The sequence below is a fragment of the Saimiri boliviensis genome, chromosome 3 (genome assembly GCF_048565385.1).
Source record: "Saimiri boliviensis isolate mSaiBol1 chromosome 3, mSaiBol1.pri, whole genome shotgun sequence".
Taxonomy (NCBI): Eukaryota; Metazoa; Chordata; class Mammalia; order Primates; family Cebidae; genus Saimiri; species Saimiri boliviensis.
This window is the reverse complement of record NC_133451.1, coordinates 81876150-81901791: the sequence shown is the minus strand read 5'-3', so window position 1 is coordinate 81901791 and position 25642 is coordinate 81876150. Positions and strand designations below refer to the sequence as shown.

At 36.9% G+C, this 25642-nt stretch overlaps 1 protein-coding gene across 16 annotated transcripts in view; it reads left to right on the top strand.

Annotated features, from left to right (window-relative positions):
* FAM13A (family with sequence similarity 13 member A) overlaps positions 1 to 25642 on the top strand; it is a 367080-nt gene that overhangs the window by 262996 nt on the left and 78442 nt on the right. For 3 of the 16 annotated variants that reach the window (XM_074396437.1, XM_010334795.3, XM_010334794.3), the window contains exon 1: positions 976 to 11111. The exons of 12 other annotated variants lie outside the window; for them this stretch is intronic. In XM_074396437.1, the coding sequence (XP_074252538.1) occupies positions 11083 to 11111 (29 nt within the window). In that variant the 5' untranslated portion in view covers positions 976 to 11082. Of the gene's footprint in view, positions 1 to 974; positions 11112 to 25642 lie in introns of those variants that run through there. One more of the 16 variants, XM_010334796.3, reaches the window with a different exon arrangement.

Here is a 25642-nt window from a genome sequence, read left to right as displayed (position 1 = left end):
TTGTTTAAACTCTTATTAACAACGTATTCATTCAGCTGTCACTTGGTTTGGCCAAATTCTGCACTATTTGTTTCATATAGAGTGATTTGAAGTCTAGAATGATACTATTTCCAGAGGCATTTACGGTTGTTAAAATTATTTCACTAGACTGTTTTTAGGCTATTAAAATTGGATTGATTTGTTTTAAAGTTATCTTCTTAAAGTAGTAATTTGGAGAATTATTGTAGAATTATCATTCATTTTTAATGCATTTTCTTCTACTTAGTATTTTTATTGTATATAGAGTATAAAACATGATGTTTTGATACACACAGTGAAATACTACAATGCATTTTCTTTATTTAAATAGTTAATTTCAGTGCCTCTTTGGGAATTCATTAGTTTTATTGGCTTGCTTTATTTATGTCTAGTTTATTTCCTAATTTATTTGAAATTTCCTTTTTCCCACTTACATATTTCCTCAACAAAATTCAGTGAGAAGAAAGATTTTTGCTTTTGAATTCTAATAATGCTCTATACATGAATGACACTAAGAAAAGTATAAACAATCAAATATAAACAATTATTTGATGCACTGGGTCTAATTTTCTGAATTTAAATTGGATTTTTATCAGGCATGGTGGCTTATGCCTATAATCCCAGAATTTAGAGAGGTTGAGGCAGTAGGATCACTTGAGCAAAGGCGTTTGAGACCAATTTAGGCAACATAGTGAGACCTCATCACCACAAAAAAAATTTTTTTTAAATAGCCAGGCTTGGTGCTGTGCACCTGTAGAACCAGCTACTTGGGAGCCTGAGGTGGGAGAATTGCTTCAGCCTGGGAGATGGAGTTTTCAGTGAGCCCTGGGTGACAGAGTGAGACTCTGTCTCAAAAAAATAAATTAGAATAATAAGGTAAATACATTGGATTTATTATTATTATTATTATTATTATTATTATTATTATTATTATTTTGGAGATGGAGTCTCACTCTGTTGCCCATGCTGGAGTGCAGTTGCATGATCTCAGCTCACAGCAACCACCACTTCCCGGGTTCAAGTGATTCACCCGCCTCAGCTTTCCAAGTAGCTGGGGTTACAGGCACCCACCACCATGCCTGGCTAATTTTTATATTTTTAGTAGAGACAGGATTTCACCATGTTGACCAGGCTGGTCTCAAATTCTTGACCTCAGGTGATCCATCTGCCTCAGCCTCCCAAAGTGCTGGGATTACGGGCACGAACCACCATGTCCAGCCTTGGATTTTAAAGCAGAATTTTTTAATGTTTGGTTTGTTTGTTTGTTTGTTTTAAGTCAGGTCATCTAAAATGCAACAGGAGTTTGACACCTTAAGGACGAATACTGTAATTTTTTAAATAGGACCTATTCTTTTTTTAATACTTTGATTTTTCAAAAGAAAAAGTTTAATGAACAAAATAAGGCAGAAGTCTTTAACTCACCTAGGTGCTGTTCATTTTTTTTTAAGTTCCAGGGTACATGTACAGTGTGTGCAGGTTTACACAGGTAAACATGCCATGGTGGTTTGCTGCATCTGTCAACCTATCACCTACATATTAACCCCGGCATGTATTAGCTATTTTTCTGGATGCTCTCCCTCCCCTCAACAGGCCCCAGTGCATGTTGTTCTTCTCCCAGTGTCCATGTGTTCGTCATTCAGCTCCCACTTATAAGTGAGAACATGTGGTATTTGGTTTTCTGTTCCTGCATTAGTTTTCTATGGATAATGGATTCTAGCTCCATCATGTCCCCAAAAAGGACATGATCTTGTTCCTTTTTTACAGCTGCATAGCATTCCATGATGTATATGTACCACATTTTCTTTATCCAGTCTATCATTGATGGCCATTTGGGTTGATTCTATGTCTTTGCTATTGTGAATAGGGCTGCAGTGAACATACATGTGCACATATCTTTAAAATAGAATGATTTATATTTTGGGGGGTATATACCTGGTAATGATATTGCTAAGTCAGATGGTATTTCTGGTTCTAGATCTTTGAGGAATCACCACAGTCTTCCACAATGGTTGAAATAGTTTACATTTCTACCAACAGTATAAAAGTGTTCCTTTTCTCTGTAACCTTGCCAGCCTCTGTTGTTTGTTGACTTTTTAATAATCGCTATTCTGACTGGCATGAGGCAATATCTCATTGTGGTTTTGATTTGCATTTCTTTAATCAGTGATGTTGAGCTTTTCTTCATGTTTGTTGGCCACATAAACATCTTCTTTTAAGAAGTGTCTGTTCGTGTCCTTGGCCCACTTTTTAATGGGGTTGTTTTTTTCTTGTAAATTTAAGTTAGACCTTTGTCAGATGGATTGATTGCAAAAAATACTCTCCTATTCTATAGGTTGTCTTTCACTCTAATGATAGTTTCTTTTGCTGTACAGAAGCTCTTTAGTTTAAATAGATCCCATTTGTCAATTTTTGCTTTTGTTGCATTTGCTTTTTGGTGTTTTCATTGCGAAGTCTTTGCCCATGCCTGTGTCCAGAATGGTATCGCTTAGATTTTCTTCTAGGGTTTTTATAGTTTTGGGTTTTACATTTAAATCTTTAATCCATCTTGAGTTAATTTTTGTGTGTGGTGTAAGGAAGAGGTCCAGTTTCAATTTTCTGCATATGGCTAGCCAGTTCTCCTAGCACCATTTATTACATAGGGGAATCATTTCCCCATTGTTTGCTTTTGTCAGGTTTATTGAAGATCAGATGGGTTTAGGTGTGCGGTCTTATTTCTGAGTTCTCTATTGCATTCCATTGGTCTCTGTGTCTGTTTTTGTACCAGTATCATGCTGTTTTGGTTACTGTTGCCTTATAGTATGATTTAAAGTAGTGTGATACTTCCAGCCTTGTTCTTTTTGCTTGAGATTGTCTTGGCTATTTGGGCTCTTTTTCAGTTCCATATGAATTTTAAAATAGTTTTTGCTAATTCTGTGAAGAATGTGAGTGGTAGTTTAATGGGAATAGTATTGACTCTGTAATTCTTTCTATCCATGAGCATGAAATGTTTTTCCATTTGTTTATGTCCTCTGATTTCTTTGAGCAGTGGTTTGTAGTTTTCCTTGAAGAGGTCCTTTACTTCCCTTTTTAGCTATATTCCTAAACTTATTCTTTATAAAACAAATAATTACTACTTCCTCTTTTTTAAAAAAATGTATTTTCACTTATTTATTTACAGGATCAATTCAAATAAAATCATTTCACTTCGTGTTAAAGCAAATTAATTTTACCAGCCAGTGTATTGACATTAAGAGATTTGTATGCTTGTGCTTGGTATTTCATGTCTCAGAAATATGAAGAGTTTATTTTATGTTTTGTGGACAGAATCAGCCAATTGGTTACCATATCACACTAAACAATTTTGATGTTTCTCCAAGGAAGCCCTGCTAAAGCCTGCTTCTCAGCTGTCAGGAAATATCAGTTAACAAGGTGAAAGTTCATGGGGACAATTTAAGGCAGCTGATCTCAGGTGTGGTAGCAGCTGTTGTGTGGGACATGACTTATTTTATGAGAACAGAAACACTATTATCCATACTCCCACGGGAGATTTGGAGAAAGTCATGCCCAGAGAGTCCCATTCCAGGAAAATGTGCTTGAAGCACTTATTTATTGGCAATAATCACTAACTGAGAGTCCATCTGGCAAAACTGTGGATTTTTCCCTGTCCCAGAAAGTTGGGGAACAATTACATAAGTTGTCTCAAAAAACTTATTTTAACTACTTTTTATAGAGAATTGTAGTCCCTCAGTTCTTAGAAGAAATTTACTTTAAAAAAAAAATCTACATGAATTTCTATATAACTTTGCTACTTCATGTACCATGAATAAATGCTTGTCTTTTGATTTGAAATCAGTACTCAGTCTTTCCGGGGAATGTTTTGAATCTTATTTTTGGTGTTTGAAGTGGTGGAGCTGGTTAGTCAGTGAGGAAGGGAACCCTGAATCGTGAACCTCCTGCTGTGGAGGCCTTTAAACCTATATCTCTCAGCAGCTCTTCCCTCCCCTCTTCACTGACAGCTTGACAAGATTTTAGAATCCGGATGAATGAACTGTGAGCCATTTGGGAGTCCAGCAAGCCTACTCAGATAGATTTTAATGAAGTAAACCCGTAACAGGTGTAAAAGCAAGACACATCATTCTGTAATCTTCTATAGACTGGATAAATATAATAAATGAGGAAGCACATTTTAATTATGTTTATTTTATTATTTTTATTTTGGTCTTCAGTAATGCAAACATGTTTATTTCACTGTTAAGAAAATAGTGGTAACTAACTACAAGTTCATTATTCTTATTATCCTTGGCCTGTTTTGAGTATCACTATTTGCTTTCTAAAACAAGCTTTTTTATACGGTTTTGTAATTATTCTTTAACAAAGACTTGAGTTTCCTTACATAAAACAACTCACATACCACCTGTTATTTCCATATATTAATTTTTTAAATAGGACTACAATTAAGAATATAATTTAAAACTTGATTTTCCATCATTTCTTCTTTGCACCTTCCTCTTTCTCCTAACACCCAAACCGCACCACTTCCTTCCCCAACTTCAACTGGCTCCTGCCACTCAATAGCAGGAAAGGTTTGTTATGGTCCAGTGTATGCCTCAGTGTTCAGCCAGCCATTATGTAAGACTGTGTAGCCATTACTGAATACACACACACACACACACACACACACACACACACACACACAGAGAGAGAGAAAGAGAGAGAGAGAGAGAGAGAGAGAGAGAGTCATCTAAAGATAAACCTCAGCTCAGAAGAAGGCTTCTTTATTTCCCATATCCAATTAATAATATGTATATCAGTAAGTAATGATAGTACTTTATTATCTTGAGGGGCTGTTGGATGGTGGAACAGGTATAGACACTGGCATTCAGATACTGGCTCCATGTCAGCCACTTACTAGCTGAGTGTTCACATTAACTGACTTCTTCATTTGCACATCTGTTGCAATGAGCACACCATAAATTCACAACAAATACTTGTTGCTTTACCTACACACACTCCTCTGGTTTCTTCTCCCTTTTTTATTGACATTTTGTTGTTGATGGTGATGATATTGTCCTGTAAGCCCAGAAATCCACTGGTGTTCTAACACAGTTTGCTGGAAAACTAGCTTACTCAGGATCTTGTATAAAAACACCAGAATATCTAAATTATATGTGTGTAAAAATCTTGACTTCATGATTCTAAACAACTCATGTTACACTTAGTCCTTACCATTTATCAATATCATGTATCTTTTGGAGGGCATTACTCCTTAGTGTGTTTTACAAAAATTGATAAGAATATGAGGAAGAACTCTTGCCTGAGACTCACTGTGTCACCTAGGCTGGAGTGTGGTGGCACAATCATGGTTCTCTGCAGTTTCGACATCCTGGGCTGAAGTGATCCTCCAGCCTCAGCCTCCCAAGCAGCTGAGACCACAGGCACACACCACCATACCTCGCTAATTTTCTTTTTTGTACAGATGAGATCTCACTATGTTGCTCAGGCGAGAAGCAACTTCTTTTCAAACTTGTAAGAAATAAATTATTTTAATATATCATTATATCTTAGGAAATAAATCTATCTGATTTGAAAACAATATCTGAAAATAAATTAGTGTGGCCAAGAAATGTTCTTGGTTCTTTGGTTGTTTTCAGTTGATGTTGAAATTAAAAGAAACATAGCCACATCATTTTTGTGGCTCTTGATAGGACAAGAGCAAACACAGATATTGCCAAACACTTGGAATCTGCTGAATAAGTTATGTAAGAAAATTAGAAATCTGCAAGCCAGCTAAAACATGGAAAAGGAAATTGACAACCTAGGAGAAACTGGGTAATGCAGAATGCTTAAAAGATTTCAGAAGTTTCGGATAGAACCTTACTTTTAGCACATCTGTGACTACACATCAGTGCATAACCCAGGTAGTTTATTCCTTAAGTCATTCATTTTTTCATTTGAACCTACATGTGGCATCTAGTTTATTTTATGGGTAGCCCTACAATGGAAAATGTTTAAAAGTGGACAGAATATTGCTTGATAAGTTTAAGAAAAGGAGCTATACTTCAGAATCTATAGAAGAGTAATTAATGTATCCATTAATTCATTCTGCATTTATTGACTGTCTGTTTTGTGTCAGGGCCGCAGGAAAGATACAGTTCCTGTTGTGGAAAATTTATATTCCAAAAGGAAGATAGTATGCACAGTAGACTCAATAATAAAACTGCAGGAAAAAAAGATAAATGTCATCATCGATATACAAAGGGCTATGAGTTTAAAAGGTCCAGAGATTTCTTTGGCCAGACATAGTGGCTTACACCTGTAATCCCAAAATTTTGAGAGGCTAAGGTGGAAGGATTGCTTGAGCCCAGGAGTTCAAAACCTGCCTGGGCAACATAGTAAGAACCCTATTTCTTCAAAAAATAAATTAGCTAGGCATTTTGGCATCCACCTGTGGTCTCAGCTACTCAGGAGGCTGAGGTGGGAGGCGTGCTTGAGCCCAGGAGGTATAGGTGGCAGTGAGCTGTGATGGTGTCATTACACTCCAGCCTAGACAACAGAGAGACTGTCTCAAAAAATTAAATTAAATTAAATCAATAAAAGACTTATTTCAATTTGCCTAGACCTAAAGTATAGATAGGATTTTGCCTGAAGGGAATGAAATGGGAAAATATTCCAGAGAGGGAACAGCATGTGTAAATATTTAGAATGGAAAAGTTCAGAGCAGACTTGAAAACAGTGACCCACGAATGGGGTTGTTTCCTTAGTGGAGGTTTCAGCAGCTGAACTGGAGAGGCAAGTTGGGGTGAATAGGTGGAGTGTTCTAATCATCATATGAAAAGGATTGGGGTTCATGTAAGAGGTAGTTGGGAGCTATGGAAGTTTTTGAGTACAGGAGTGCATTACCAGATTACAAGCATGGTAGAAGTTGACTTTAATAGTGAAATGTATTCCTTGGAGCCAGAAAGAATATTTTGAAAGTTATCCTAAGAGTACAGATGACCTAGGCAGATTGATTAAAGAAACATGACAGGGCAATCAGCAGATTTGGTTGAGGGTAGGAGAGAAGGAGTAAAGATGACTCATGGTTTGAATCTGATTCACAAAGGGAATAATAGCATCATTATCAACAAGGGCCAGGAGGAAGAGAAATTTGGAGATCAGATAATATGAGGTCTTGAATGTTTGATTGGGTTGATAATACTAATAATTCCTGAGCACTTAACTATCTGCCAGGCACCATTTTATGTATTTTACATTCCTGGTCTCATTTATTCATCAGAGCAGCCTCGGAGCTTTTCAACAACCTGCCCGAGTTTGCACTGCCTGTCAGGGGTGAAGTCAGGACCCAGTCCCCAGAGGTATAATTCCAGTGCCCAATTTATTGAATCCCTGTATTGAATGGTGTTGGGCTTGGAGGCAGGGCTTAAAAAAGGAGGAAAGACAAATGAAATAAAAGGCAAATGTTGCTCAGAAAGGGTTTGGTGAATTCCCAAGAAAGATCACAGAGAACCAAAGACTTTCCAAAAACTGAAGGTGAGTGTTGCAGAAAAGTCAAGAGGAGGAGCGGATCTAAGAAAAAGTGTTTGGATTTAGTGGTTAAAAGAGCCCTGATGGCCTTAAAAGCAGTTTTGGAAGAGTGGTAAAGATCGAAGTGCATTGGCATGGGATGGAGGAATAAGTAATTTATGAGGAAGTGGAGACAGCAGAGATAGATTTGGGGGAAGTCTGTCAGTGGGAAGGAAGAGGGAAATAGCTCTACAGCACCAGAAGGTAGGACTGCTGAGAAGCACTTTCTAATACTGAAGGACACTCACTTGGTTGCCTGCCAGAAGGGAGAAGACGGTAGCGAGGGGCAGATTTAAGATGTAGGAGAGACAAGGCTTCTTCCAGAGGCAGGAGAAAATGATGAGATCCAATATACAGATAAGAGACTTGAGTCCTAGATGTAAGGACCGTTTCTCCTAGACCAAGAATAAGTCAAAAAGAATGAGGCAAGATGTGTGTTGGAGTGGGAATGGGGGTGGTAGGTGGAGCAGAGAAGACCAAAGCCATTTGCTTATGTTTGAAGATCTTGACTTTCTCAGTCAATAGGCAGGTGAAATAATTAATGAGTGAGAGAGGTTCTGGTTTGTGGTGCTGGAGACAATTTGAAGCAGTTGCTGTAGGAATGCAGTGAACAGTCATTAAAGATAATGAAAAAGGTTGCAACACAGTATTGTGGTTCAAACTAAAGTTAAGTATTACGAATTTTTAGTGTAACTAGTTACCAAGTTATGAGACTTCCTTTTGCAATGTTTAGCACTCTGGCAATAAACAGCCCAGCTGGCAGGATTTATAAAGGGTGAAGAAGTAGAAGATGCTAGGGAACCCATTTTAGAAATAACTAAATGCTCAGGAGAGTCAAGAATAGGCCTTTTTTTTTTTTTTTAACTTGCATCCCAGTTGCTTTTATTGCACACTATCATCTGTGGACATCACAAAACAGTTGCAGCTAAACAGAGAGCTGAGTGAAAAAGGCAGAGGAATGGGGGAGGGAGAGGTATTGGAGGTTAAGAGGGATACACATTAAGAGACTCAGTGAGCGAGAAAGGTAGCCAGGGAAATGCAGTCGAAATATCAGCGTTTGAAAAATTAGAAGTGACAGAGGTCATGAATGGTACTTCCACTCCATGACTCTGAACTGACAAGAGGATGTCAGAAATAGAAATAATAAAGTTGTTTAAGTGATCAAGAACTCGGGCAATGGGTGAGGTAGAGTGAAGGGGCTGCAATCAGGTACAAATTCATAAATGATCATCAAACAATGCCCCCAAAATAGATCAAAAACCACAAAAAGGAGGAATTGTTATAAACGATAGACACTTGAAAAAGCATGTCGTTACTGAGTTACAACACTAATGAATTTTTTTTTTTAAAATTGACATTCTATGTAATATGACATATTAGAGGAATATTGATAGGGAGACAATTTATTAGGAAATATGTGAAATCTAATACTGAATGTAAATTACAATTCAGTTTAACATATTTTGAATGTATTGAGTGTAAATTGTAGCTTATCTTAATATATTTTTTTTAACGCTAGGTCCTTTATTGCTGAGCTTTTATGTCTGTTTTAGCCAGGTAGTATTAATGTGTCCATAGAATTCTGAGGACAAAATAATATGTATTTCTGTCACTTGAATGTTAACTATTTCTGAAAATATTTGTATCTTATGAGATACTTAAAACATTCTTGCCAGGCGCAATGATTCACGCCTGTAATCTCAGCACTTTGGGAGGCCAATGTGGGCAGATCACCTTAGGTCAGGAGTTTGAGACCAGCCTGGCCTACATGGTGAAACCCCATCTCTACTAAAAATAGAAAAATAAGGTGGACATGGTGGCGGGCACATGTAATTCCAGCTACTCGGGAGGCTGAGGCAAGAAAATCACTTGAACCCAGGAGGCAGAGGTTGCACTGAACCAAGATTGTGCCACTGCACTCCAGCCTAGGTGACAGAACAAGACTCTATCTCAAAAAATGAAATAAATAAAGTGTTAAGCAAGAGTTAAAGTCCTTTTTTAAAATAAAAATATGCAAATATACAGAACTAAGTAATATTACTAGAGATTCAAATTAGAATTTGTAAATCTAGAATCAAAAATGTATAGACAATTACAGTTAAAATAGGTTTGGGGTTAAATCAACTCCTTTTATTTTAAAAGGCTGATTTTAGTAACTGACAGTTTATCATTCTGTATGAAGATAGTTTTAGGATGCCACATCTGTTTCCATAAATACAGATTATTTAGTCAGACAATGAAAATGTTTTTATTAGCAGGTATAGCAAAGAAAAGTAGAAACCTTATAATAAATAGAACCCTGTGTTCTAAATGCAGAATTATGTGTGTTCTATATAAAAATGGGGGGAAATTACAGGGAAGAGGATACCTCGTGCCTATCAGCCCTCACTGTTTCTGAACATCATGCTCCTTCTCCTACTGGAAGCAATGGTCTGGAGTATGTTGTAATTTTTTACAGCTCACGATGTGAAAAAAACAATCTAATGTAAATGTATTTCTGCTATTGTTCTTACAATGTATAAAATCTATGGATTAGGAATTATGTTCCTTAAAATAACATCCTTATATTCCACCCCAAAGAAGAAATTGTAAGGGGAAGGTCAAAATTAACAAACATTCAGGTTTATAAGAATAAAATGCAGAAATAGTAAGTTGCAACACTTTTTATGAGAGTGGATTCTGATCCGTTAAGAACTTGGGCAGAGACTTAGGGCACGTACCCTCCCCAGAAGTCGAGCTACGTGCCCTGGGTGATGTCACCAGTGACTAGTAACCACCGCAGTGTAAACAAACATCAGCAGGAAATAAATGTGGGTAGGGCAAGGGTCTGGAAGCATGCTTTCCTTCTAGAAAAGTCTCATGCCTAGTGTTTTTGTTTTAAGGAAGAAAGAGGACACAGCATAACTCTTGCCTTCTGCCACAGAAACCTTTAGTTTTATGGGCAGTGTCTTTCCTTGACAAATGGAATCCTTGCTGGCAGCCTCTGTAATGTTGAGAAGTACAGGACTCTTGGCTCTTGCTGCAGTTATTGGTTGCTTGCCCCAGACTGACAATCTTGTCTGTGGAACTGCTCAGAGGAAAGTTTCAAGTTACCAGAACTAGGCAAGCCCACTGAGGAGCAGGAGGAGGAGGAGAGGAGAAGGAGAAAGAGGAGGAGGAGGGACCATTGAGGAGCAGAAGGAGTAGGGTGCGGGGGAGGAGGAGGAGCGCCTTTAGTGCTGCAGCAGCTGCTCCTCTGATTGGCTGAGTGGTTCAGCTGCTTCCCTGGAACAAAAGGTCAAAGTGGACTGCAGTGTAAATGTAGAGAAGCAGCCGATAAAATAGCATTGCCTGAAGAAGTTTGGAGGCTGAGAGCAGCAGTAGACTGGCCAACTGCAGAGCAAGTTGTTTCTCCAGCCGTGCGGTGCAGCCTTATGCCCCAAGCTCAGCTTAGCCACTGTAAGAAGACGTTCACTGAACAGACGACCAAACTTGCCGTGGAAGAGACAGTTGTGAGAGTCCCTTGCAAATTTACATACGAGAATGGCTTGTGAAATCATGCCTCTGCAAAGGTAGTATTCGTTCCTATTTTATTTTATTCTACTATGTATTTTTTTAGTACTATCAAGCCATATAACTGCCAATACTTGGCATCTTTTAATAACATGCTGCAAACTGTGTAGAGTCCATTGTACATATGGTTCCTTTCTAAGAACAGAAACATTTAAACATTATGCTGCTCTTTTACTGACATTTTGCCCAATTTATCTTTTTCACTTGATTATTATATTTAGTTATATCCTTCTCTGAATGGAAATGAATATAAGAAAATACCTTTGAAATTTGAAGAAAAACATAGACTGAGAAGTATAGTGAGTGCGTTTATAATAAAAACGGAATCAGCTTCTTAGCAGTGTTTCCACTAAGGCTATTTTAAAGGAAGTTGATAGGCTGAAGACCTTTTTAAATGCATCACAAGATTCTCCTCTTCTAGAGTTCAGCTCTAGCCAAGGATTTTCCATCACTAAGTGCATCATAATATGTGAGAATAAATGTTAAGGATAACATTTCCCCTTCAGTAATTCCAAACAGATTTATTACACAAATAGCATTTTTGAAAACTGGTTAAGAATGAGCGCAAGACTGTTTCTGTTCCTTCATAATTATAGATTGTGGGGCTGGGGGAAGCGAAGGAGTTATACCAAAGCAGAGAAAGGTAAATTTCAACAAAGGAACTTATGAAAAAGAACACTATTGGTGAACTAAGAAGTGAAGAACGTGGGCATGGAGAGGGCCTGAGAGCTGCCCAAGGTCACATTTTAGGATTTTAAAAATTACTTTTGCCAATCAGATTGTCCCATTTCAACTTCAACTGCTTTACATGCAGTGGCATTTGATTCCATAGAAATGCTTCATTTAGGAAAACTATAGAGGGTTTTATTAGAAAAAAAAATACTTAAAAATCAAATAGTGAATCTGGTTTATTTAAAGATTGAAAAAATACTAGACAAAAGCTAATTTTATTTTTTAAAACAATGCCACAAATATTTTACTGAATATGTTTTCGCAATGAAGAATAAGTTTTAAAATATTGTTTATTTGCAAAATGGTTTCCACAGACACTTACAGTGAGATAAAACAGTATACTTATTTTTCCTTCACTGTACTGACAGGGACACTATAATGGGAACCTGATAGGGGTGTCCAAAGAATTCCAATGTTAAAAATGAATAATCCAAGGTAGAAAGTGGTTTACAAATATATCCAGAATTTTTCTACATGAACTCAGTGAAAATGTCCACATGCTTCAAGCTGGCAAGAAACTAAAACTAATGTACACTTTTTGGAGTCATGATTTGGTTTCTACCTTTAAAGTTGAAGACTTTTTTTCCCCCTTATGATGACATCAGCTCTTACGGGTTTTAAGCAAATTGCATTCTAGATAAGAATATTGGCTACTAGAATATCTGTAATCACCACTTGATGCTATAATAACTTAAGCAGAAAATAGGTCTTTGTACTGCTAAAACATTGTTTAGGCAGTCAAACCAATTAAAGCTAAAATAAAGCCATCATTATTTTCTGGGATATTATTTTGTGTTTTTAGTCATGATTAATGAACCTAGTAGGAATAAATCGAGGAATAATTTAAATTTGCATTAAAGAATGTTGAGTTGTTACTTTTGTTTCTTTGCGTTACCTTTCTGAAGACCACTGTTGCATTCATTCAATGCTGCAATGTTTACACAGCTTTTAGAGTTTAATTTGACTGATTTCCCTGAAATCTTTACTGCCAGCCTGTACATACCTTTGATTATAAACCTCCTGAAGGTAAGGACCAGGTTTGTGCAGTTCTCTTTGTTAAGAGTACCTCGTGACTTTAAGCATTTATGTGGAAAACTTCCTTGTCCCTATGTGTAATTGTTTCTTCAAATCCCAGTTTGATATCTTTGGCTATCGATTTCTGTGACTCTTATGGTAATGATGACTGTTACTGACACTCCCCACCATTATGGTCCTGAAGCAGGAAGGTTCCAGAGCCTTAGCAGTATTCTTGGAATGAGTGCTTTGTTCTGTTCTGTTTAAGAGCACCAAGGGATATAAACTACATTGAAAGTGGATGAGTAAAAGAATAGCTTTAAATACCAGTTAAATAAATTCATGCTCACTATTTGTGTTTAGCAGAGAGTTCAGTGCTTCTCATACTTTGAGTGCATGAGAATTATCTAAGGAACTTATTTTTAAAATCAAATTCTTCCCGTTGCCCTCCTTCCCTAGACTCACTGCATCCAAATCTGGAAGTAGCAGGGAGAGTATCTGCATTTTAACAAGCTTCCTAAGTCTGATGCAGATGGTCCACCCATAGAGAAACACTGATCTAAATTCTAGTTAATGAATATAGTGCATATAAAGCTAGTGACAGCTGGCATATATAGGAATCTAGCATTATACTACTCAGCATCTCCAAAAAGCGTATTTAGTATCTGACCTTATGTGAGGATTTTTTCATAAATGATGCTTTCATTTCCTAAATTGTCAGTTTCACCCATAATAAAACATACTTAAGAGTGTTGTTTAATATTTTCTCTTTGATGGAACACTAACTACTCTACTGCCAGTGATCCTAAGGTAATTAAGACATAGCTCTGCTCCGAAGAGGTCACATGCTAGTTAGGATGCAAGCACATTACCAGACAATTACAGTACCATGTGGTAAATTCAATAATACACAGTATGATTAGCATAATACTAATAGAGATGTGCCTAGATGGGTAACATTATCCTGTGTTTTATTTAACCTCGTGTAAGTATCATAAGTATCTTATTAGGGGAATGTTTGTACCCTAATGTCTACTCAACAGTTTTCATAAATGCATCTTGAGCCTTTCTTAGCATATTGTGAGCGTGTGTAGAAGATACATTGTTACTGCTAATCTGCAGCCGAGATGAGAATAACAGATAAGGTTAAAAACTAAAAATGAAATAAAATGTGTGTCGCTATCTGTTTATTACTGAATGTTATTGGCAGAGTTTCCAGGATGGAGTTGGCTGTTTAGAAATTCATGATCTTTAGAAAAAAACATGGCAGAGGCTGAACATTTAAATTATGACCTTCTGTACAGTCCTCAGTTCTTAGCGATTCACTACAAATGGCTTAAAGACAGGATCTTATTAACTATCTCTATTGAGATAATTAAACAGTCCCAGTTGTTTTTACAATACTAAAATATTTACATACTACTTACAGTTAATAATAAAATTCAACATATTGTATCCACTTATATGGATATTCTTGCAATCTGAAAAGGTTCCTTGAGAAAAATAAAATCGTAACAAATAAAGGGAGAAACTATATTAAACTAAGAATTGAAATGTACGTTTTCTCAGGTGACTAAATTTACCTTCTGTCACTAATGAGATAATATGTTTTATCAGATCTCAGACTTAGTTTGTACCACAGGCTCTTTATATGTTTCGTATTTCATTGAGTTTTCTTCCCCTTAGATGATACTGTGAGTCTATAGGTAAGGATCTCTATTTTATGTATAGAAAGACTCAAGCAGTCTAAGTTACAAAATTTTTAACTCAGTCATGTCTATGACAAAACTCTCAACTTTCATAGCAGCATTTTGATTTGCTAGACTAACTTTTCAGTAAACTAACCTTATTTATATCCACAAGGGAAAATGATGACGGATAAAGTTAGGAACCTGTGAGTGCTAACGATTGATGTCAATTCCTTTGATTTCAGTACATTGGCATCTGCTTTCATGTATTGGCATCCTGTTCTTTCCTGGGTTTGTCTACCAAAGTGAGAAGCTGAAATCAATAATGCCTATGTAATTATTACTTTTTTCATGTAGCAAATAATGATATCCAGTGTATATTATCTAATATTTGTTTTATGACGGTGAAACACATCATAATTCCAAATTGCAGTGGCTCTTCTTCAGAAAAGACTTAAGGAAGAGGATTAATAAACATGTATTAGTGGCCCAACGTCAATAAGTTTCACTGAAACTTATCAGCAGAATTCATGAGCTCTTCCTAAGCATTGGTCTTTAGAATTTCTTTTTGCCAATGTAAACGTCGATAACATGGGAATGATATGGGAGTTCACCAGGGAAGAACCCAGGTAATGTTGGGCTAGCTTGTGAGTTTCTGTGTGGTGTTAGAGAGCCCTCTGCTGCTTGTGGACTTGACACCTTTCAGTTAATTTATCTAGAAGTCTGTTTTTCCTGACTTATTGGCACTCCTGGCACTGCTCCCTGCCTCCACAAACACAGTCTAGGAGGGAGTTAAAAGCTGCCTCACTTCAAATCTGGGCCAATGCCTTTGAGTTGTGTGTCTGAATTATTCTTCATCACCAAAATGTCCTATATTTGGTAGTAACAAGAAGTCATTGAGAACAAATAAAATCTCTGTGGGCTCTACCCTCACATGATGGTTGAATTGCCCATGCAGCCTAAATATTTGCTGATTACTCCAAATAAAGAACATAACATGAACTAAGGTGAGGATATTTTCAAATTTTAAGATCATCCTGTCTAAATCACTAAAAAAGTAAAGGTGTTAGCTTCCATGTATGGAAATTGCTTTTTAAAATTAAGGTGCCTAAGTAAGGAAGTAAGAATAATGAGGTGGGGGCAGGGGTGATTTAAGACATATGTTTTATAATACCTTTAGGGATCAAACTCAGGGAAACATGGAATCTTCTCATCAAATCAAAGAATAAAACTTGGGGAAGCTGGGTACGGTGGCTCACACCTGTAATCCTAGTGCTTTGGTAAGCAGAGGCAGGAGGATAGCTGGAAGCCAGGAGTTGGAGACCAGCCTGGGCAACATAGTGAGACTCTGTCTCTACAATTTTTTTTTTTAATTAGCTGTGCATGGTGGCATATGCCTGTAGTCCTACCTACAAGCTGAGGTGGGAGGATCACTTGAGTCCAGGAGTTTAAGGCTGCAGTAAGCTATGAGCATGCCACTGCACTCCAGCCTGGATGACAGAATAAGACCCTGTTGCCCTCCTCCCAAAAAAAGACTTCAGAAGACTTGACCTTAACTAGAAATAAAGAATTGAACTGCTTTACTCAGATCATATTAAATGAATGGAACTCAAAGGCTAAAGAAAAAATTAAGTGTTTAGAAAAAAACATAACCTAATAGATACCATTATTTTGCAGTCAGCAGAATGATTATAAAAAGAAACTAATTTTGCAGTCTGGGTTAAAATAACTCTTGAAACTAAAATTAGAAACTAAATGCTGGCTGGAGTAGACCATTGATACACTGGGTTTTATTTTTGTAAGTGACTTTCCTTTATTTTCAACTCCTTGATTTGACAGAAACCTAAGAGCCTGCCTGTTTCTCCAGCGTCAGCTTTCTGGCAGGTCACTGCTGCATCCCCAGTGCTGAATTCCCTCAGTTGCCACACCTGCCCTGCCGAGTTATTAATTCTCCTATGCTTTCAAAGCACATTCTCCTCTCTCTCTCTCTCTCTCTCTCTCTCTCTCTCAGCTCTCCTCCTGTCCATTATCTTTCTCCCCAAAATGCCTATGTGATCCTCAAAATTCACTCCCCGTGTGGCTTATCTAACTGAACCTCACCTAATCTGCCAGACAGCATAGTGCTTTAGAGTGGAAGGACCGGAGCTCTGACTTCAGACTTGGATTGGAATCTCAGCCATGACCGCCTCTATGGCCTTCAGCCTGTTAATTAACCTTTCTAAAACTTGTTCTTCTTATCTGAAAAATCTGGTTAGTAATTCTTTCCTCCATGATGTCTTTGGGGATTGAATGAGATAATGCCCATAAACTCTCAGCACAACGCCTGGCTTTTTATGGTGAGCTCTCAATCAATGGTAGTTATATATCCCTTTTTTGTAATACTAATTAATCAAATTTCAAGTTTCCATTTCTCTGCTAGTCTATAAATTCCATGAAGGTTGGGATTGTTTTCTTAGCCTGTGTATCTCTAGCACCTATCATAGATTCTAATAAGCAATGTACACTCAGAAAATGTTTCCTGTATGAGCACCTGCCTGTGGTTGTGGAAGTACCTAAAGCCCAGGTGTAAATTGAAACCAAACCTTTGTTCACTTTCCAATGGCTGTTCATAGCTGGTCATCATCCTAAAAAGGGCATAAAGGCATGATGATGTCACAAGCAATCCTTGACCCACTTTTATGTGCATAGTCCTCCCCTGGCAGAGGTGGGAGTGTTTGGGAGAGGATGACGGAGTAATGGGCATGCCATCTGTACATCTTTGTCTCCCTCAAGAATTCCACATTGAGAGTTAACAGTTTGGGAAATTAAATATCTGTTCAATCAAAACTGTATTAACAAACCCTTAATAAATTTGCAACGAGGTAATAATTGAAAGAAATTTAGCAAAAACCAATTTTCTTTTTCCTTCTTTCCTGCTACAGGTATCTCCATATTCGTTTGATCTTTGTCTCAGTGACTAAAGATTTGAAAATACTTAACTTACTAATGCTATAAAAGTATTTTCTCATCAACTAATTTTATCCCCCCAAAGAACATGTTATTGTATTTTATGTTCTAAATTACTGCCTCTGTAAGACAATGGTTTTATGTTTATAATGATGGTAAACATCACTTTTCTGAACAAGATCTCAAAGACAAATGAAAGGTTCCAGCTGCCTTGAAAATAGTTTGGGGACTAAACCCAAAATTTCATTAAACATCAAACAATCTTTGTGTTTGGAGTGAGGTGAAATACTTTTTTTTCCTGCTCTCAAGCCAGAACAAACAGATCCAATGTGTGTCAAGGCCATACTCAAGCATTACCTTGCCTGAACATATCCCTTTCTAGGTTCTCTGTATACCACAAAGAGTACAGTGTTCAAATTATGAGCATAGTGGCAGAACTTCCACCTCTCATTGTGCTGTTAGAGAAAAGAAATTATTTTCTTTAAGAATGGGAGAAAACCCATGGCACAGCTGCAGATTCATTAAGTTTTGAATAGAAGGGAAAAATAAAATTTTAAATAATCAATGTACAGATAATAGAGACTACTTCTAGTTGGCAGAATGAATTTTACAAATTATAAACAGGATGTTTGCAAAATATTTAATCAAACACTACTGTAAGCACTCAGCAAAATCTAGAGGATACTGATTTTATTCAATAGCCATTTTTACTAAGCACATGCAGTGTTCTAGGTACCTAGCTAGGTGCTGGTGTTACAAAGATATAGACAAATCTGGAAATGAGGCAAGCTTCTGAACTCATGAATTTCAGTGTTATGTGCTAAGCACTCAGTTATAGCTATGAACAAAGTGTCTTGAAGCCTGGAGGAAGAAGCAACTCCCTCTCCAGGGTGCTAGAGATGGCTTCCCGGATTAGATGACACTTGAACTGAGAGAAGTATTTACCAGGCAGAGAGAGGTGGAGAAAGGATTTAAGGTAGCAGGAACATGTACAAATGGAAAGAGTTGCAAGTGCAATGAGAGGTTTATAGAAATATGTTGGGCTGCAATTGGGAGGGACTTCATGTGCCAGATTTAGACATTCGGATTTTACCCCAAATGCAGTAGGGAAGTAGGAGACTCTAAGGATGAACCGGTGTGGAAAACAGGGCAATAGTATTGCCCCTGTGAAGGACTAATGCAGTGGAAATGGAAAGGAGAGATCTGACTCAAGATACACATCCTTTTTTTATTGAGACATAATCCATACCATTTGGTAATTGATCAAATATGGAGGTAAGGGATTGTCTTAGTCTATTTTGTGCTGCTATAACAGAATACCACAGACTGGATAATTTATAATGAACAGAGACTTGTTTCTTACAGTTCTGGAGGCTGGGAAGTCCAAGCTCCAAGGTCTCACATTTGGCAAGGTGAGACCTTCTGTCTCTGTCATCCCATGGCAGGAGGCAGAAGGGCAAGAGAGTAGACTCAGTGAGCAGGGGAGAAAGAGCCAAATTCATCCTTTTACCAGGAACATAGTCCTGTAATAACCAACCCAGTCCCACAATAACAGCATTAATCCATTCTTGAGGGCAGAGCCCTCATGATCTAATCACCTCTTAAAGATTCCGCCTCTCAGCAGTGTTTCATTCGGGATCAAGTTTCTAACACATAAACTTCGGGAGACACATTTAAACTATAGCAGGGATGACATGTTTAAGGAAAGCAGTCGGCTTATGAACACAATGTAAATATTACAACAAGGATAAGATTCTATTCTGTGATTTCTCCACATGTCTCAGCCCAGGATTCCCTGAGAAGTGCACTGTCAGTCAATCAGCAGGCAGTCATGGTTCAGTTTTCACCTTCTAGCTATAGAGAGAGATGCAAAAGAAATGGAGGCTAAAGCAACTCCTTTTCCCACCCACCCTTCCCCGCACTTAAGAACTCTGTTCCTTTCCCGCGTCATGCATAAAACCCTACCTCCATGCAGTTTCTTAGAATTTCTTATTGCAGGCTGTTAATCAGAAGGTCATTCAGAGGTGGCACTAGCTGAGTGGGTAGGATTGAAATGGAATGAGATGATCCTTAGTTTCCTCTAAGTATAATATTGCTTTGATTCTAGAAAACTACAGGTGATTAAGAATGCCACAGTTATACAAATAAGGAAAAGCCCGTGGAGGCCATGTCCTATGCAAAATGGTCTCCTTCACTGTCTCCCTCAGTCTCATTCTTGACACCATCCTGTGGTGTAACTAGGAAAAGACTATTTAAAAGAGATTTGGAGATATTCTGTCAGCTCCTCCTGTCCTTCCACAACCATGTCATCGTGCCCACTACTGGGCATATCCAGACCCATTTTCTCTCTGCTTTTCTTGCCATCTACACTCAGCAAAATCTGTACTACTTTGGCCCAGAGCTGATTCTGGCAGTAGGACAGAGAGAGTGTTTTCTCTTTGTCTTGTGAGAACATAGATCTTAATTCATCAGCATTCGTTCAGTGTGCATTACATAGCAAGCAAGGGAGATGTGTATTTAGCATAGTGTTCTGGAACAGTGTTTTTTAATGCTGTGGGTCATGACCTGTTAGTGGTCATAAAGCCAATAGAACAGGTTATGACCAATATTAATAACAAAATAGAAAATATTCCAGCAAACTAAGAATATTTTTTGTGAAATTTGTATCTGATTTATATGTATGTATACTGTCATGATATAAAATGTGTTTCTAACTGAATCATCATTGAAAGTTTTAAAAATATTGTATCTGGACTGCTTATGAGGATAGTTCACTTGAATAAGAGGTTAGATAGACTTTGAATACAGGCCTGGAAAACAAATTCCCATGTCAGTATGGGAAATTGATTTTAGTCTTAGCATTCCTGTAAATGAACTTATAGAGCACAACTTTTTTGTAAGATAGAAGCACGTTTGTTAGGCAGGTTTTTCTATCTGAATATGATCTGTTCCAGGCCTCTCCTTGGAAGCTTCACGTAGTTCTTTTGCTTGGGGCAGCATAACCCCAGTCTTCACATGACATTCTGCCTGTGTGCGTTATCTGTCTCTGTGTCCAAATTTCCCCTTTTTATAAGGACACTAGTCATACTGGATTCCGGCCCATCTTAATGACCTCGTCTTAACTTAATCATCTCTGTCAAGACCCTGTTTCTAAATAAGATCTGAAGTATGACGGATTATGACTTCAGTGTGTATTTTTCAGGTGACATAATTCAGCTGATAACAGTATACTTCAAATTTCCACTAAACAGACAAAAAACAGTAGAAATATTTTTCTATCTCATCAGAATAAAACGAAAATCTTTGGAAGTCTTTTTGTTTTGTCTATTTGTTTTGCCTTCAAAATAATACCTTACTGTCAGCCAAAAATTTCTGTTCTGTAAATACTAACAACTTTAGCTCTTTGCATTTAACCTTTGGTCAGGAAAAATCTATTTGCCCTTGAACTGCAATAATTTGTATTTCTACTGCCTAAGTGTTCTTAGGCACAAAGTGCAAATAATAAAACTATAAACAAGCCGCCTGGGCTTACAAGAAAGAATTGTAAAATACCCCCCACTTCCAACAAATTACAGCTGCAAACAGTTATGAACTGATCTGAAAACTCTTACATTTGTTTTCAAAAAAAAAAAAAAAAATAGAGATTTTTTTTTTTTTAAATGTTCTTGAATGGGGACAAACCAAAAAAGCAACAGAACAGAAGCTGCCACATACCTCCATAGTTGGCAAAGGGCGTGGTTAATGACAGACTGTGGATACATTGAAACTGCTCAAGTACATGTGTGGCACTTCATGTTTTGAGAACAAGGAAGGAAAGGAAATGTGCTAACTTCGCTTATCATTCTCAAAGAAAATTCCTCCCCTTACATTCTGTAGCATATGTGGAAAAAGCCTGAGTTCCTGAAAAAATGTTGACTTTATACTTTTCTTTTACTTGTCCCTCACTTTCTCTCTCTCTTTGGATCCTTGTTTTGTTTTTTAAGCCCCATAGATGGGTTTTCTAGTTTCTTATGAATGGGACCTAATTCTTAGCATTTACTGGTTGTCCTGTACTTTTCAGTGCTCAAGGAACCCTTACCAACTATTTCTTCTGCTCAAACCACTGAGAAATATATTTAAAGTGTGTAGCTAAATATGCAAATTATGTTAATTTTTTGGTAGCCAGCCACATTAACCAATTAGAAAGTTGAACTAATTGGAGAGTTAAAAAGGGAATTGAATGGAATGGTGGTTTGATCGAATAATTGAAGGTCCATTCCGGGTACTTGCTCTGGGAATTCTCCCAACGTTATTTGGTTTTTCTTAGACACATACAACACTATGCCTTTCATGATTTCCTTTAGCTTGCTGTGTAATTAAACTGATAGGCATTGCAGTGCATTCTGTGGCGTCAGTTTAGAAATTAGTGCAGTTCGTGAAGAGATTATAAGTCTAGGTGTCATTTATTTATGTGCGTTTACCAATGTCAAGCTGTATAAAAATAAGTTAGGACTCTGCTAAAACTTAGATAAAAATATCTAAGTTATTGGCATTCTTAGACTTAGACTATTATTTACTTCTCTATGATAAATGTTCTTCCCACAGGCAGTTATTTCGAGAATATAGTACCACATATCTGAGAGCATTAAGCGTAATCACAAAAATGAGGTGAAGGCCCAAATCTCTCACTGTATGTTTGATGCTTTTTTTTAAAATGTAAACGTCTTGTAATTGGCTGCTTAAGCTTGGCCATTATTGAGAGTCAGCAAATAGGAATAATTAAAACATGGAGTTGTTACTGGTAATCAAGGAGGAAATCGAATGAATTCTAAGTGTTTCCATTTTTCATTGGCCTAACTTTATGACACACACTTCCTTCTTCATTCATAGAACATGTGCTTATTTTTAAAAATTAAAAGTAAATCAGAATTACTTCTCATTTTCATGTTTAGGAAAAAATTATGACAAATTATGCTCAATTTAGAATTCAGGTGAAATCATTTAGTATCATTGAACATGACAGATTGACACAAAACCAAGAATAGGTGGAAACAACTTTGTTAAAGATGTTTTGGAGCCTGTGATAATAGTACAATATCTTTGTACAGCTATTTAAAAGTGGTAATTTTTTTTCAAATGTGCATTCTGGTTTGTACATTTTGTGGAAAATTTTATTTTCTTGATGTTATTTGGAAGAACTGTCCTTGGCCATTTTTCTTTAAAATTGCCTTTGAAATCAATGCATTAAATTTATTTCTAAAATTAGTTGGCTTAATCAATTTGAAATCAATGATTTAGTTGTTTCAAAATGTATGCCTTTGTTTAGATTCTATTACTAACTCCCAGAAAAGGGTACTTTTATGAAAGGAAAAAGATAAATATGCTTTTAGAATAAAAACTGATTTATTTACCCTAATTTCTTTCCAAATATAATTCTTGGATACTGTGCATTGATTGCTCCCCTGTTAACTGCTGATGGTTGATAGATGTAATACTGATTCTGTTTCATTTTATTTAAATTTTAATGCTTACATTTTCTTTTTTAAAACACTTAAAACTGGTCAAATTTCAGGGGTGTAGCCAAATTAAGAATTTCTTATTTTGTCTTCTATTGATGAATTTACTTGGTGCAAATGTAGCCAGAAAAATATTTGCTTATGATTAAAATCTTGTGTTTCTATCAAGAGACATTCTTGACATCGTGCCAGTACATTTTAATAAATTAATCACCTTATAAGTGCTGTCAGGCATAATGCATTACGAATGGACTTTGACTAAGGTAACGTAGAGTTGCCATAATCGGAAGCATGACAAGGAGCTTATCAAGTCCACGAGATCTTGTGGCTGCTGGAATGCAGACCAGCCATCGAGTGCATTTTCTTCACCAACCTAGTCATCCTGCCATATTTTGATAGGCTAAAAATGAAGGGAAAACATTGAGAAAAATGGACTAACATATAATACACACATTACTAGCTGCATCATCTAAATGAATTATGTACTCACTTTGAGACTGCTTTTCTCATCTGAATTTAAAAAGGAGCAAAAAGCCAGTACTATGGACAGTTTTGTGAGAATCTAATTGATATAATTAATGTAGGATCTGTGGTAGGACCTGGTCCGCAGTAATAATTGATATGAAATATTTGAGGGAGATAAAAGGAAAACAAGAATTGATTTTTATTGCTTCTGTTTGCTGCAAAGTTGTTTAGCGTGCACACACACACACACACACATGCAAATAGCTAAAACACATGAATAGCTCCGTTCAGAGCTCTGCACCATTTAAGTCATCTCCAAAAAGCACTTAAGAAAACCAAGTATATTGCTAATTGAATGCACATCAAAGAATGTTACAGTAAGCATGTTAGTTTTCCTTCAATTTGCTACATGTTAGAGTAAAGGATCTGTTCTGGGCAAAGAAAGTATGTAGCAAAACATTCATTTTACAAAACACGGAGTCCTTTCCTAGAATAACAATATCTCAATTTCTTGATCAGGAAACAAACTCAGTTCTAACATTTTTATAATTATTTTGTTTAGTGTTTTCTAGGAATATTTGGAAGTTAAATGTGTAAGTGACTTCTGTCAGGCTTACTTAAAAGTAGTCACCTCCTGTAATAGCACCGTTTCCAATGGTTTCTTCCCGGACACGTGGACAGTTCCCAGGTGGTGTCCCCTATAACTCTTCAGCCCTGCAACCTAATTCTACAAGCTTTGCCCTCAGCCCATCCACATGACAGCCCATCACTTACCCTCACCTGGGAAGAGTTAACACCATTAGTTATAAACACTAAGGTATTCGGCAACATGGGCATTAGAATGGCGATAGATACTGAAATTGGAAACCCAAATCATAAGAGAGTGAAAAACAGTGTGTCCATTTTATGTTCCATATTCCTTCTAAACTGTTAAGACCTTTTCAACTTCCAGGACAGGATTTTATTCATTTTTTTGTGTGTTTTACAGTATAACTCTGTAGTAAGAGTTTATTGACTGCAAGTTTAATACTATCAGTCAAAGCAGACTTTTCTCTTTTCATGAATGATACTTAAGAAAATTAAAAATAAGCAAAAAGGGAGAGAAGGAGAATGCTAAAGTTAACTAGTTGCTTTCCCAGATGCTGTAAGGTGGTGAACACCCCAGGTGATATTCAAGAGGAACCCTGAGGGTGCAAAAGAAAATATTAGATCTTCTCTTTTATTTAATATTTTATCTCTCTACTTTTATCTGTTTAATGATGTACATAATATAGATGTATATTTAGTCAGTTATATATTTGAAGGGAGTGGCTACTGAAAAGTTTTATGAGTGCATAATTTTAAAAGTTCAAAGATGACTCCAGTAGACAGCAAGAGGGAGGGACTCAATCTACGCATTGAGATCATTTATTAGGAAAAATAAAACATGCTAAAGAAAGGAAAACAAAATATAGCATATATTTTACATTTTAAAAATTAAAATTCTAGGCCAGATATGGTGGCTCATGTTTGTAATTCCAGCACTTTGGGAGGCTGAGGCAAGAGGATTGCTTGAGCCCAGGAGTTCAAGACCAGCTTGGGCAACATAGTGAGACTCTGTCTCTACAAAAAAGTGAAAAATTAGCCTGGCATGGTGGCACATGCCTGTGGTCCTAGATGCCCCAGAGGCTGAGGTGGGGGATCACTTGAGCCTGGGAGTTTGTGGTTGCAGTGAACCATGATAATACCACTGCACTCTAGCCTTTTTTAAGATACATGAAACCATGTATCTTAAAAAAATAATAATAACTTTCTATATATTAAGCTTATTATTTTTTGTGTGTTGCTTGAGGAACTTTAAAACTTTTAAACTAATTAAACTTTTTAATGATATTATTTGTGTGCTTTCATGTTATACACACTAGTTAATACTTCGTAACTGCAGAAGGACACAGAGCCCATGAGTTCGTGATGCTGTTTACTGATGTGTTCTTCATTGTTAGGGAATCATTCCTGAAGTGGCTCACTCTTAACAGGAGTGTTTTGTTGGTTGTTTCTTATTTTCATCATCATGTTAATTAACTGCAATCAGCTTTGTTGAGATAAATTCACATATAATTATTTTAAGGGCTTCTGTGTAATATACGAATACTTGAATTGGGCCTCTAGAATAAGGCAATAAAAAGCTTCCTCTTGAAAGTGTGCTGTGAA